This window comes from Clinocottus analis, unplaced genomic scaffold (genome assembly GCF_023055335.1).
Source record: "Clinocottus analis isolate CAN_PGR_092001 unplaced genomic scaffold, fCliAna1.0.p SCAF_3, whole genome shotgun sequence".
NCBI lineage: Eukaryota > Metazoa > Chordata > Actinopteri > Perciformes > Cottidae > Clinocottus > Clinocottus analis.
Genome location: NW_027176042.1, coordinates 9152399 through 9167373, shown reverse-complemented (window position 1 = coordinate 9167373; position 14975 = coordinate 9152399). Strand labels below are relative to the sequence as shown.

At 41.4% G+C, this 14975-nt stretch overlaps 1 protein-coding gene across 1 annotated transcript; it reads left to right on the top strand.

Annotated features, from left to right (window-relative positions):
* Positions 1-40: 40 nt before the first annotated feature.
* Positions 41-14927, top strand: trpc4apa (transient receptor potential cation channel, subfamily C, member 4 associated protein a). Its single transcript, XM_068594535.1, has 18 exons — positions 41-331; positions 3690-3818; positions 3959-4075; positions 5560-5617; positions 5738-5793; positions 5949-6077; positions 6525-6726; positions 6857-7042; positions 7153-7295; positions 7408-7539; positions 7627-7685; positions 7767-7952; positions 8109-8199; positions 8286-8426; positions 9080-9191; positions 9603-9715; positions 9936-10142; positions 12045-14927. The coding sequence occupies exons 1-18, from the start codon at positions 206-208 to the stop codon at positions 12180-12182; spliced, it is 2325 nt and encodes a 774-aa protein (XP_068450636.1). The 5' UTR covers positions 41-205; the 3' UTR covers positions 12183-14927.
* The last annotated feature ends 48 nt before the right edge of the window (positions 14928-14975 follow it).

Below are 14975 nucleotides of genomic sequence, written 5' to 3'. Positions count from 1 at the left end.
TATGAGCACCACATAATACAAATCACCTAAACACAAGAGAACTGTGTCTTCTTGCTATAATAACCTATATTTATAACGTATATTAAAGGCACTTGGTTCCTGCAGGGTGGGCTTCTCTACCAGCAGATGCCGCTTAATTACCTCCAATAATTCATCAAAGCCTTCGACTTCCTGCCCGAACAGTTCAGTTCAGGAAGAAGAAATAATGGCGACGCATCTGGGGTCCGAGTCCCCCTGTGCTGGAGGAAAAAGGAGACATTGCAACAGCAGCATCGTAACAAAGTTCACAGCTAGTAAAATTACTGGTCAGGGTTTCAGCCGAGGCACGGAGGTAAGAGAAACGATGCATGTTTCGACCGTAAAAAAACAGCCGAAAGTTGGTCGAGCGAGACCGGGGACTTGCGCTTGAAACCCAGCCTGAACATGGAGACGGTGTCTCGGTAGAAGACCCGGCTGGGGAGCTGGTGGCCCCTCGCAGCCGTGGCCGCTCAGCTCGCTGCATCCGTGCGCGATGCTTTGAACACGCATACCTTAAACTCTGAACGCATTTGGTTCTGCAGATTAATATTCAACCGCTGACCAGGCAAACGGCGTTAACACCACAGCAAAGCGTATGAAGCGAGCTCTGCTGCGAGTGGGTCTTTTGTTGTTAGCACCCCGTTAGCTTAGCTTAGCACTGTACGCTCGTTTAGCTGCGATGCAGAGACGGGTTGAACTGCACATTTGACGACTTGTTGTCTTTTTGCCGGGCATTGGGGCTTGAAGATAACCACGAGATAACCATTAATTAATTGTTTTGAAGTCCTTAAATCACGTGACTTCAATCAACAGCAGTAACGTCTGCTGATGTTAGCAAACTGAGCTAGCTAGCTAAGCCAGCTGAGCAGCTCAGGTGATTACGTAACGACACACAAACCACAATAACTATCGTTTCCATAAATGGATAGGCAACAACAGCTGTTGGGCTGAATTAACGCGATCACGTTTGTTTTAATTCCCACAGAAGCCAACGTGAATGTGACATGTGTAACTCTGGAGCAGCTATTTGTTTCAATGTGACGCTTCACGTTGGTTCACGTTAAATTAAACCGTTGTGAAATGGACGGGTCTTCATGCTTATGAGCGTCCTGACGTGTAGCTAGTTGGCGTTATCTATTTCACTTAGTCCCTGACACACTCGTGACTCAAGCCCTTACATTGCAAAACTGATCAAATCTGTTATCGCCTGTGCAAATCGTACCCTTTTACGTCCTGTGAAGTGGTGACGTAAAACATTATATGATGCAGACCTCCTTAAATCAGAAAAACAACTCCTCATCAACTTGAAAATGTGGATTTGGTAAAGTTTCGAGACGCTGCCATAATTTGAACACTAAGCTATATATATATATATATATATATATATATATATATATATATATATATATATATATATATATATATATATATAATTTGAACACTAAGCAATATATATATATATATATATATATATATATATATATATATATATATATATATATATATATATATATATATATATATATACTAGTTGAGGCTGTCCAGGTAGTCTGTCGTTATTAGTATGTCAAAAGATGTGATTAAAAACTCCAAAAAAACAAGAAGGCTACTTCCTCTGTCCTTTTTTTGCAACACAATTTGTAATGCAAAAAAATCCATTAATTCAATTTGAAATACAGATGTATATTATAACCTAGATAAATGGTTACAACAAATTTGAGGAATTACTGTTATAAAGTGACAGTTTTGAACTATGGATTCAGGTTTTAGTAGTCATTGAGCAGCAGAAGTTGTATTTTATTTTTATTTTTTTCAACCGCAAAGTGGATGGACAGTCACTTCTTGATTTGTTTTTGGATCGGAATGTCTCTGATGCCAAGAATTCCAGTTTGTTCATTCCAAGCCCGAGGAGAGTGAACATGAGCTCCTCTCTGTTAAAGCCTGAAACTTAAGACGGTCCCAAACTTGTGGCGTCATCGAGTGTAAAGTCTGGACTTGCTACTGAGACAATGAATAGGAGACTGATTGTGTGGATACAAAGGATGGTTTTCTTTTCATAACCAAATGAGCTTTATTGTATTTTAGTGTAGATCTGAAACTGTAAATTAACCTATTACTACAACTTCTACAACATCTTTCACAATTCTTTATAAATGGACATGTTTGACTTTTAGACATTTAGCTTATGTATTTGGGAGAGAGTTATTCATGTTTACTAACATTTTTGAAGTGTCCATAGGTCCATAAACCATAGGTATTGCATGCGTGGTTTTGAAAACCAGCGTATTTTCTCTTAAATTATAGGGTTTCTTCGTATAATAACGCAATATCTTACATAAAAAAAGTTATCCTGTAATTTGGTCATACAGATTTCCTGCATTGCGTGAAGTCTAGCCACCCGCTTTAAAGTAGTAAGAGGCAGCTTTTCAACTCTACTACTAGGTCCGTAAAATCTAAATTTATTTTAGTTATTAAATAAACTAACATCCAAGCACAGGAACTCTCCTGTGTAACAGAAACAACTGAAAGTTTGTTCCTCCAGTGTTTTTTTTTGGTAGTCCTCCGGCGTCACACCACCCCGTTTGCTGGTGTTTGCGCTCGTTAAATTTGAATACTAATCACCTTTTTTATCGAAGGAGCTGACCCCTGTTGGTGTTGAATAGCAATTATAGGATTGGCTCATTTGCTTTTATCATACTGATCACCTGTATAGAGGAAAAGATGCCCAGATTTTATAGACTGTCTCTTTTGCAGAACCGTCTTATTAGTTTTAAGAGTCAATGAGGGATACATGCAGCCAAGAGATGTTTATTTTTTACATTCTCCTTCTAAAATGAGCTGAACACATGCACACCATGCAAGCTGAGGAATCGTCATCCAATCTTTCATGCAAATCTCTAAAGTCACACAGTTGTCACCACCGTATATTTTTAAAAGGGTCTCAACACTGAGGATTGCTGCCACAACCAGATGGAAAAGGTGTGCATGTGTTCAGTATTTGTGAAGTCAATAGCTCTGGGTAAATATTTAAAAAGCCCTCTCCTGAGACCTTTCCAAAAAGCCCAATTCAGAATGGCCAACATAAGTTTATTATAAATGAGAAAACCTCAACACAGCACACCTATGCTCGCATCACTGCACTGCACTGCACTGTAGGATGACATCATCTTTCAGATTCAGCGGCACATTATGGCCTTGCTCCACAATACATGTGTAGCCGTAGACTATGAGCCAGGCCTGGATATTCTTGTCCTACAGTTTATTACAGGCATAAAATTTAAAAAAAATAAATAAAAAGCTGCTCAACTTGCTTTTAGTTTCTCTTTTCCTTGTTGTAGTAGTCTGCTATATGACTTATCTTATGCCTGGAAAAACATCTAATTTAACAAAATACTCTCAATCTTCCTATTCTTTGGGATTTCACACTTGGTAAGTTATCCCATGGGAAAAGATTGACTGAGACTGTGTTTTATTTTTTTAAATTTTCATTTGATTGACTACATAAGCAATGCATACGCTACAGACTGCATATCATTGTTTTACTCTAAATCACACCGTGCTTTCTTTTGTGTTAAAAGTTATTCCGTGACTAAAATAAACCATTAAAATACCCATACATTTATACTGTGTTAATTGCACTATTTACGGTTTCCTCTGTTTGTGTGTCTCAGCTCCCGGGAGGCCTGCTCCAGGAGAGAGATAAACGGGCCAAGTGGCAAGGCATCCCTACTCTGCTGCAGAGGCTGTACGAGAGCAGCCATCCAAACAGTGACCTCTCCAACGCTCACAGCTTTCTTAAGGTAGCCACACAGGACTGGACCGTCTTACAATGATGCTGTGGAATAGCTGGTTTTAGCTACTTGTTACCGACTGTTTTGCTTTGTAGTCTGGGTGATGTAAAAGCATGTGGACAATGTTGTATTTTTTTTCTTTTTGTCAGGTATTATCATCCCAGCTCTCCATGGAGGCCATGTCTTTTGTCACGGAGGACAGGAAGACTGCTCAGGAATCTACCTTCCCCAACACGTATACCTTTGACCTCTTTGGTGGAGTCGATGTAAGTGTAACATTCCTTGTGCTTAATGCTCGATAATTGTTGTCATGTGTGGTACAGCTCACTTGGAGACTCTGTGGATGTTAAAAACAGTTTTTCCTCACATCACTAAATACCAGTGACGGGCCTTCTAAGCCTCCTCTGAAGGCCTAAACAGAATCACAAAGTTATAGCTATTCTATTATATATATATATATATATATATATATATATATATATATATATATATATATATATATATATATATATATATATATATATATATATATAAATAAATAAATAAATAAATAATTAAAAGTTATAAGTATTTTATAATGTAATTGTTTTTCACAAAAACACTACATGTATTATACATTTTTTTGCATATTTGCTTATTTTCTCATTGCACGGCTGCCTTCATCTGTTCCTCTGCTCCTTCAGGCCTCTTGTATGTCTTCTTGAGACATGTTTAACATTTTTTATCCAATCACGTTTCACCTGTCTTCCTCTATGTAAGAGTAGCCTGGTTAAAATACACGAAACAGCCTTCTGGAGACCATAGATGTGTGATTGGGCTCACAGGGCTCGCGTGACCATTAACGTGTGCTGTGATTGGTCAGTGTAGCTAGCATCTTAAGGGCGATATACACTCTTGCAACTACAACTGCGGCTGGCCACGCAGTTGGATTGACGGACTCGTTTTGGTTTATAGTTCCCGTTCCTTTTCCATACGCCAGAACAGTAGGTGGCGCAACGACCATAGAGTCGATCTGACTCTACGGTCGTAGAGTCAGATCGACTGGAATTCACCGCCATGTGCATGTCCTTATACCTCGTCAAAGATGGGTTATATGAATGCTCATATTTGCGGACCTCTTCAGCCATACGTTCTTCAACGGGATCCATTTTTCCTGTTTCTGCTTTGGCTTTCAAAAATAGTGGTATTACGCTATGAAACCGGAAATGCAAGACTCGGAAAGGATGTGGTTAGCAGAACAATCACAGCCTTGCGGGCTGCGAACAGGCTTGCGTAGCTTTGTCGGATAGTCAGAAATTTTGGCTGACGCATGCAAGATGGTCCTTGCGTCCCTGCGTAAAACCCGAGTACAAATGACCCTTCAAACCTAGAAGCTAGGACTTACAGATGACCCCTTTCCCACATTTTGAAATGCTGAATATGTTACTGTTTTTTATACATTTGCAGTCGTATCTAATCATAAACGAGCCACAGCGCTGTTGCTGCAGCTGGGGCTGCTGGTGGCTCTATCCGCGGCCTCTACTCGCCCCAATGGGCACTGCTGTGCTGCAATGTCTTGTCTGTGAACTGCCGTGGTTTTGTTACACTAAATGTGACTGGTCGGTTGTTGATATGGAAAACATGCATTGTTGATGACTCGACGTGGTTGGGCTGGTCAAGTCAGTCAGCCAGGAGGAGTCTCATTGAATTCCTAAGTCCAAAGCCACGGCCCGCCACTGCTAAATACACTCAATGTTCTTTTCCCCCGAAGCTGCTTGTGGAGATCTTGATGAGACCCACGCTAACTATGCAGAAGAAAAAAAACAATAGTAAGTAATAACATGTGAATATGTCTGCTTTTATTTGGAAGTAAACACTTTTGCACATGATGATGATTAGTTTTATTTGTTCTGGCATTGAGACTAATGTCTGTGTTTCTGTCTCAACAGTGAATGATGACTTGGTCAAGGACTGCCTTAGTGTTCTCTACAACTGTTGTATATGTGTAAGTATCCTATTGCGTTTTGTACGTACCAGAGAAATGTCAACGGTGCATCATAACTTGCTTTGAATTAGCAAGTGTGTGTAACTAAAAGTATTTTCCTTGCAGAATGCGAGTGTGAGCATGGTTTAATTAAAGTCTTTTCTTTTGATTCATAGACGGAGGGGGTCACAAAAAGCCTGGCAGCGAGGGATGACTTTGTGCTGTTTCTCTTCACCCTGATGACAAACAAGAAGACTTTCCTACAGACTGCCACCCTAATTGAAGATATTCTTGGAGTCAAAAAGGTCAGCATTATATTTTTATTAAACTTGTATTAAATCATCAGCGTGTAATTATTAATGCCTGTTCCAGAGGGCTATGAAGTCACTTCATGATTTACGCTGCAACACATTTGGCAAGCACCTCCTTTCTTAAGTCAAGTAAAATGTATTATTAATCTTAATTTTTCTGTTAAGATAACTGATTTTTTTTTCCATCTGCCAATTCAAATGTTGTATTGTTATCTGCTGGCTCTGCTGTTGTACAGGCACCTAATGCCAGAATGATTATAGCTGGCAGCGGCTTACACAGGGCAAATGGATAGATATTGTTTTAGCTGTTATCATAAACGGATCTATTGAAATATGAAGATAAAGTAGCATGTATTAAGGGTCAAACTCACTGTTTTAGTGCGAAAAATGGTAAATGTCTACGTTCAATTTGGTTATATTTTATATGTTTGCATTTTCCAGGAGATGATCCATTTAGAGGGCATCCCCAACCTGTCAGGTCTGGTCCAGAGCTTTGACCAACAACAGCTAGCCAACTTCTGCCGCATCCTATCTGTCACTATCTCAGAGCCTGATGTAGGGAACGACGACAAACACACCCTATTGGCCAAAAATGCACAGCAGAAACGCATCGCTAGCCCATCCCGGGCAGAGGTTAACCAGGGTAGGTTGTCTTCAGAGTCCCGAGTAATGACATCTTACCTTACTGTAATGCATTTTGTGATTTAGCAAAAATATCAAAAAATTGATCCGCAAATGGTAAAATATCAATACTATTATGATTTCCCCGTTAGTAACCCTACTGAACATCCCTGGCTTCATTGAGCGGTTGTGTAAGCTGGCCACTAGAAAGGTGTCTGAGGCCACAGGAGCGAACTTCCTGCAGGAGCTTGAGGACTGGTACACATGGCTGGACAATGCTCTGGTGTTGGATGCCCTCATGCAGATGGCTACTGAGGAGGCTGAACAAAGCAGTACAGGTGAGAAAAGAGTCTGTTGTGCTGCCGATTTGCTTACTTTGCTTCAATCCTGTGGACTCCGATTGAGATCTGCGTGTATGTGTATATATTTATATGTATCTCTCCTCCAGAGTCATCAGATGAGAGCTCCCTGGCCACCAGCCCCCTGAGACATCGACTGCCCCAGTCTATGAAGATCGTCCATGAGATCATGTACAAGGTGGAAGTGCTCTATGTGCTATGTGTCCTTCTTATGGGCCGACAGAGGAACCAGGTACATAACAGCACACATCTCTTCCCTCTTTGAGATTTTAGATGAAGTGTCGAGTGTCTCAGTGGAGTTTAGCTGTGCATTTCGCTGAGCTCTGTATTGTGTGTCTGCACAGGTTCACAAGATGCTGGCTGAGTTCCGTCTCATCCCAGGACTCAACAACTTGTTTGACAAGCTGATCTGGAGGAAATACACTGCCACAAATCATGTGGTCCATGGCCAGAATGAGAACTGCGACTGTAGTCCAGTACGAACCTTCACTGCTCTGGGCAATTAAAGTCAACTTTTTAAAGTTTAACACAAAAATCAACACTCTTTTATTCTCGTTGTGCAGGAAATATCCTTCAAAATCCAGTTCCTGCGGCTACTTCAGAGTTTCAGTGACCACCACGAGTAAGTGATCCTGAATGGAATGTCCTCAGATGTGACTTCGCCAAACAAGTCTGTCGTTAACATGTTTTATCCGTCTTTCAGAAACAAATACCTCCTGCTGAATAGCCAGGAGCTGAATGAGCTGAGTGCCATATCCATGAAGGCCAACATCCCAGAGGTTGAAGCTCTTGTCAACACAGACAGAAGCCTAGTGTGTGACGGGAAGAAGGGCCTCCTCACACGCCTCCTCACTGTCATGAAGAGGGAGCCTCCAGACTCCTCATTCAGGTCAGCATCACATAAGCCGAAGATTAAGTGTCCGCCTTCTTTAAAGAGTTCCCATTCCCCAGCGCTCTCTTCTACTTTTAAAGGGATTTCTCAAGATTTGTCTCTAGTTCTGCTTTTTAAAACTTACCGGAAGCTTGTATGTATGCTTGTGTGTAGGTTTTGGCAGGCAAGAGCAGTGGAAAGTTTTCTCAGAGGAGCCACATCCTATGCAGACCAAATGTTCCTCTTGAAGAGGGGACTACTAGAGGTAAAACTGCATCCAACACATCAACCACAAAGACCAAGTTCTCATGACAGAATGGCTGCTCACTTTCTGCTTCCATCCCTCGACAGCACATCCTGTTCTGCATCATAGACAGCGGCTGTACATCAAGAGATGTCCTACAGAGCTACTTTGATCTGCTGGGAGAGCTCATGAAGTTCAACATTGATGCCTTCAAAAGATTCAACAAATATGTCAACACTCCGGAGAAGGTATTTGCATTTGCTGGCATAACGAAAGAATATTTAACATGTCACAGCTTGTGTGATGGCTGAATAAGTGTGTCTAATGGTATCACTTGAAGCGTATGAATGCCCTGTCAGGGTTCGCTACGCATGTGAACCACAGATTAATTACAGTTTAACGTTAACCTTCAGTATGAACGACGATCGTTATCCTCCAATATTCAGTAAAACAGCATTTATGCTTGTTTAGCTGCCGAGATCGGATCATATTCTTCTGTAAACAGCTAATCCGGGATTAAATTGACAGAACCAGGGGCAGCACCACTAACAGACAAAGGTTCCTTTTACACTATATTACTTTAACTAAGTACATGGATAACATTTAGAATTTGTGATGGTTTACACTGACTTAAGTGGTTGGAATTACTTTTGGGAAGGTGAGGGGAAAAAAGTGTCTGGAGACTTGTAGACCAGCTGTTATAAATTAAACAACAAAGAGATCTCTATCTGGCAATATGCATCATCAGAGATTGGCAATTTGTATCTGCCGCCAAAAAAAAAAATTGATCAGGGATTTCTTAAAGTAAAATTCGCTCCCTTTTTTTTTTATCAGTGCTGAAATGTGATCCGATCTGTTTTATAATCCGTGGCGTCGCTCATCGTCGATGTCTCTTCTGTAGTTTCAGACGTTCCTGACGCAGATCAACAGCTCTCTGGTGGACTCCAACATGCTGGTGCGCTGCATCGTGCTGTCGTTGGACCGCTTTGAAAGCCAGACTGAAGATGTCAAAGGTAAACGATGATGGAAAGTGTTACAGACGTAGACGAGTTTATAGAGAATTATATTATTACTATCCCATTATTCTAGAGAAGAAGGAGAAGTTACTGAAATAGTTTATTGCATTAAATTGATTGAACATTGTTTTTTAACTTGCTACATTTCGCTCTTATTTTGGTCTTCATTTCTGTTTTGTTAAACCCTTTGGAACTTACACATGATTGAAGCCTACATATGTACATAAACATGTTTTTTTGATATATTTACAACAGTATTTTCAGGTAATTTGATGACGACAACGGAAAAACCCCCAAACTGGGCGAATGTTTTTTTTTTTTTTTTTAATCCAGTTTACAAATACATGCAAGTGCTATTCCTATAATATCCTTTTCATTTCATGTTTCACTCTCGTACATCTTTCCCAGTGGTGGAGGTGCTTTCTGAATGCTGCCTGCTGTCCTACATGGCCAGAGTTGAGAACAGGCTGACCTTCCTCTTCCGACTGATCAACATCATCAACGTACAGACACTCACACAGGTTTGCCTTCATGTTAACTTCATCATCTGTATTCATAAAAACTCTTATTTTACTCACAGATTTCACTCAACAAATTGTGAACTACTTTAATGTGAACCTAAAGTAACGCCGGATACAATAAACATTTCAAATTGATTTTTTTCTGTGTCTGTATCTTGAGCCAAAATGGCACCTGGCTCAAATCTTGTTCCTTTCTGTATCCATCCCCTTCTTCTTGCAGGAGAATGTGAGCTGTTTAAACACCAGTTTGGTGGTCCTGATGCTGGCCAGACGAAAGGCGAAACTGCCCTTCTACCTCAACGCGCTGCGGGAGAAGGAGTATGCTGAGAAGTACCCGGGCTTCCTGCTCAACAACTTCCACAACCTACTGCGCTTCTGGCAGCGCCATTACCTCAACAAGGACAAGGACAGCACCTGTCTGGAGAACGTGAGTAGCTCAGTAAATACCTTCATGATATGCGAGTCCTCTCTCGGTGTCTGCTGTTTACGTTCAGTCACTTTTCTGTTAGGGACATTGGATATATGCACGATAGGAGAGGCAAACACGTGTGTGTGGGTGTGTGTGTGTGGGTGTGGGTGGGTGTGTGTGTGGTGCTGGAACAGAACTGGTTTAGACATCTGTATTGGTTATAATGGAAGAGAGAGAGAGACAGAATTTTTTTTTTAAATGCAGTTTGGTATCAATAAAACTTACTCTTGCATGTCTGTAACGGTTTTGGGCTATTAAATATCCATGGCATGAAATATTTCAAGAACCCAGGATATTACCTTGTTGTGCAATGCTACCAGCCCTTTCTTTCTCTTTCTGTTATGATAATGTTATTTCCACAATTAAAAGCTGGTGTATTTTTCTTTCCACTGTCTTGCATATATTTCAGAATAAAAGCCTTTTGTTTACAAATGAAGGGATTCTGTCTGCAGAAAAACAACTCTAATCTGTGAACGGCACATGGGGGGGGGATAGGTCACATCTTGTGCTGTGCGGCTGCTCTAACCCCTTAACATAGGCACCAACATGTAAAGCAAGAGGCTCCATGGCGCTCACGTGCTGCTCTTAGTGTGGCCCTCGTGAGTCTCACTGGAGTGTAGAAGCAGGAGCAGCCTCACTAAAGGTAGTCTGGTATTCCCAGATGAAGATGTTGTCATACTTTGTCCTTGTATTAATCAGCTGTTGTCGGTTCACAGTGGGTAAAATGTCTGATCCGTAATGTGGAAAGGTTAACTTCTCCCCAAATTCCACTCAGATGTTTTCATTGTATACACTCTGTACCTTACTGGCCCAGCAACAAACGGCAGACTGTTGAAGTTTAGATAAGATAAGAAACTTTTAGTGTCCTTGCAGGGAACTTTCTGGTCTTCTTCCTGTAGTACCACAGAAGATAAAAACATAACACATAGCTTTCATGTGACCTACATATGCACCTTCAGACAATGGCTGCATATTGCACAACATCACCCGTTTATGTTGACAATCTTAATGGTCAAGAACAAATGTGTATACGTGTTCAGAACACTGGATCTTCTTCTGGAGGGTAAGACCTGCAATTCTGGGAAGAGAAAGTGAATTGGATTTGTCAATGTCTGATAATAGACTGCTCATATATTGTTGGGAGGAACAAGTATTTTTAACCCCCATAAGTTTTTATAGCAGTCTGTACTAGACAAGCAATTTCAACTGCACAGACGAGTCATCGCTCCAGGCTGCTCTCTCATATCTTACGATACACTCTGAGACTGCATGGTAAAAATAGTAACATGAACTTGTGCTCAACTCCATGGACCCCAATTCTGCATAAGAAACGATTGGGGTGTAGCAGTCTAGAGAAGAGACTTCATTGGCTGAATGGTGTTCACTATCTAGTCGCTAACTCACTGAAGAGCCTGTGAGTTTTGAGCAAAACATTCCCCCGGTGGAGAGACACACAGCCCCAAAGTAGTGAGTGTTGCTCCTAACTGCTGGATGGGTAATTGGGCAACTGTCTGCTGACGAGTTTGCTTATAACATTTAGTATGGTGACGTCAACGTTTAGTATTTGCTGGTTCCACTGCCCCCAAGTGGCTGAACATACAAACCATGGCTAACTTAACATTAACATGGTTTCCTACTATTTTCCTACACTGTCACGGATGGTTTTGATCACTTTGCTGACAATTTCCCTGTTGAACAATTAAATGAGGAGATATCAGAGTATGCCTTCACGATAAATATCAGAGACCAACCAGTACCATATATTGTGCTTAGCTTGCTAATTAACAGACCGTTGAAAACCAGCACCATGTGAAAAATATTTTCTAATTGTTCTAAATGCTTTCTATTGTTTCCCCTTAGAGCTCCTGCATCCCCTTCAGCTACTGGAAAGAGACTGTGTCGGTGCTGCTGGGCTCAGATAGGACTTCTCTGTGTGCCATAGCGAGCTACATTGATGAGCCCTTCATGGATCTTGACAGAGACCTGCTAGAAGATTGACCTCCTGTGTGTGCACACAGTGCGGGGTAGGGGTTTGGGACAGGGCAGACGGTCACAAGGAGCATGGACTCCCAAAGCTGGTGAACACTCCGCTGAGCCACCCGGATGCTTTGTGACTGCGTTCTGGATGTAAAGGCTCGCCTATTTACCCCGTCTGTACCTTTTTCTCGCATTGAGGCTGGCTGGGACGGGACGTAGTTTGCCTGGCTGTCATCCTCTCACTAAGTTACCGACCTCTTCTTCAGAGGAAGCGGCGGAAGCCTGTACGCCCACCCCCGAGGTTGCCATCACCGTTTTAACACACAAAGGGACCTCGCGTAATGACACCCGCATTGGCTGTTTGCTTTAGGTGATATTCAAATAGAGCCTTTTATATAACCTATACAAAATTCTATGAAAAAAAAAAATGTGTATGATTCAACAAAGTATATGCTAGAAGAAAAAGATTCTTTCCACGTGGACATTGTTTGGAAATGGCCACAGCTCGAGGGCAGCTCCTGTGGTGCGTCACATAGCTGCCGGGAGTCACCGGCCTCACTCTCTCACTACCTGCACACTCTCCGTTGACTCCGTGCCACTCCACTGCCTGGCTCGTGGGGGAAACTGGTGGCGGTGGGTTTTGTTGTTTTGCAGAGGGGGTCTTCTGAATGATCTGCATTTTCGTTCAACCCGTCTACGGGTCTATTTTATTAGGTGGCTATTGTTGATCGGTGCTTCATGGCTCGACTCGGCACATTTCGGTAGCTTTTGGGCCGGCTGACGACTTTCACAAACCACACGGGGCTCCTCTCACCTGAAATCATTCGCCTTGTTGTGGCTTCACCCAGGGACTCGTTTCTTTACCAGGTTATTTTTTGTCGATTTAGTTTTGTCATGTTTGAAACAATGGCTTTTATCTCTGGATGAACTGTAGAATAAAACATTGCACATATTACATTGTTTTTATTGTTTTGTTATGTTTTACCACATTTTGTTGATTAAAAAACATTTTCAATTTGTAACTGAACTTGTATCCATGTTGTGAGAGATGCCTTGGAAAGAGAATAAACTATGCAGGCGCTAGTGTTAAAAAACCACTTTCATTGTTCAAGTCCAGATGAAGTTTATGTGAATTAGCCTTCTGCCGAACACCATCAGCACTGGATTGAGGATCGACCGCTCTCGCTGGTCTCTCGACATGTTTGACCACCAGCTGAGATGTGATGAATCTGCCTGGCGCCGCTTGATCTTTGGTTTCTCTAAAGATGAAGCCGTGGCCGCGACTATGTCAATGTATTTCACGGCCTGGATGTGCGGCCATTTCATGGAACGGCAGCTGCAGAACTGATTTGGTGTCTCACATTCAACGGACCCAACCCGATAAGTACAGATGGATGAGCTACCTCATATTTTGTCCCGACTCCGAACAGATCAAACCACTTCTAATGACACGTGTACAGTTTTACTCCCAGCATGTCATGAGTCATGATAAATGTTCATGTGAATGTATAAGGGAATTTCTACAGTTAGTGCTATGCCGCCTTGGGATGCAAACACAAAATGTCCTTTACACTTTGAAAGCCTTTTATTTGCTTTAAAGCTAATTAACCAGAAATGTTTCCTTTCCTTTCTCTTTTTTTTTCTCTTCCTCTAGCTTTCATTCAGCATGTCTTAAATCTCTTGATGGGTGTGCACATACTTTAAATTAGTTGATCTTTTGTGCTTTGCAGTGAAGTTGATACAAGTACACTTTACAAGCGCTTCTCTCTTACAAATGCTCAAGTTTGTTTGCTGGAAGCCCGAGATGATTCCCCTGGTTTCTTGACGACAACATGATGTGATTTGACACAGGGTACTTATGCAGTGGTGATATATTCTTATTACTGATCGTATGTTCTCATTGATGCAAACCTCTTTATCACTCCAGTCATCCACCATAGAAGTCAATGACGCTATTGGTAGAGAAACATGAATGTTGTGAGCGCTCTTCTGGAGCAACTATATAAACAATCTCTGAACCTTGACTTCTGTAGCTTTGTGGTCTACGTTTCAGAGCGAGTGAGCCCTGTCTGATGCACAAGAGAAATGGTTCTCAACACTTATGCTGTATGTAGTGTGATGCTCCTCGTAGGCCTTAGATTTCATTCTTGAATTTGTACGGAGAATGGTGACATGTTATTCCCATGGCCAAGAACATGCTGCACAGTGTTGAACGAAAACACGTTTTGGTTTTAGATTCCTGAAGCTTTGACTTTATTTCCTGGAGATTCATGTGATGTTTGACATGAAGACTATGTTATTAGATCATTTTTGCATCGGGTCTTTAACTCTCACTCGAAACTCAGACCATGTGGGGCTTTTTTGATCAAATATGATTGTGTCTCACCTCACCGTGATCAATGGCCTCTTCTGTTTGTTGAAAGTAATGACCTTTTAAGAGCTGAGCAGTGGATACAATTAAGGGTGTAACATTGTCATTATTGATTCATTTTAGATAAGAACCCATGTGTTTTCATATGTTTGCATTGAATAATGCCCCAAATCCCACACGGTTATGTTAAGAATTCACCTCTGCACACGTCCGCTTTAATCTTTTTATGACCATCGTTGATGATAGTCAATGGCAAACGGAGAAAAGATTATTGTTTCACGTTCTACTATATAGCTCCTTCTGTAACCAACTTTCACCCACATGTTCCTCTAACCACATGTTCCTCTTCAATTTTCTTATTTAACAGTTGTTTGTCAAATTAATATAATAAATTCTTCTTTAGACCTTCGTTGTGGGATTTCTATCTTTATCACACATTGACA

Bases quoted from the DNA above. Each gene is read 5' to 3' on its own strand.
- trpc4apa (XM_068594535.1), top strand. From the start codon at position 206: ATGGCGACGCATCTGGGGTCCGAGTCCCCCTGTGCTGGAGGAAAAAGG. The intron at 332-3,689 runs GTAAGAGAAACG...TGTGTGTCTCAG, and splicing joins GTTTCAGCCGAGGCACGGAG to CTCCCGGGAGGCCTGCTCCA. The intron at 5,618-5,737 runs GTAAGTAATAAC...CTGTCTCAACAG, and splicing joins GCAGAAGAAAAAAAACAATA to TGAATGATGACTTGGTCAAG.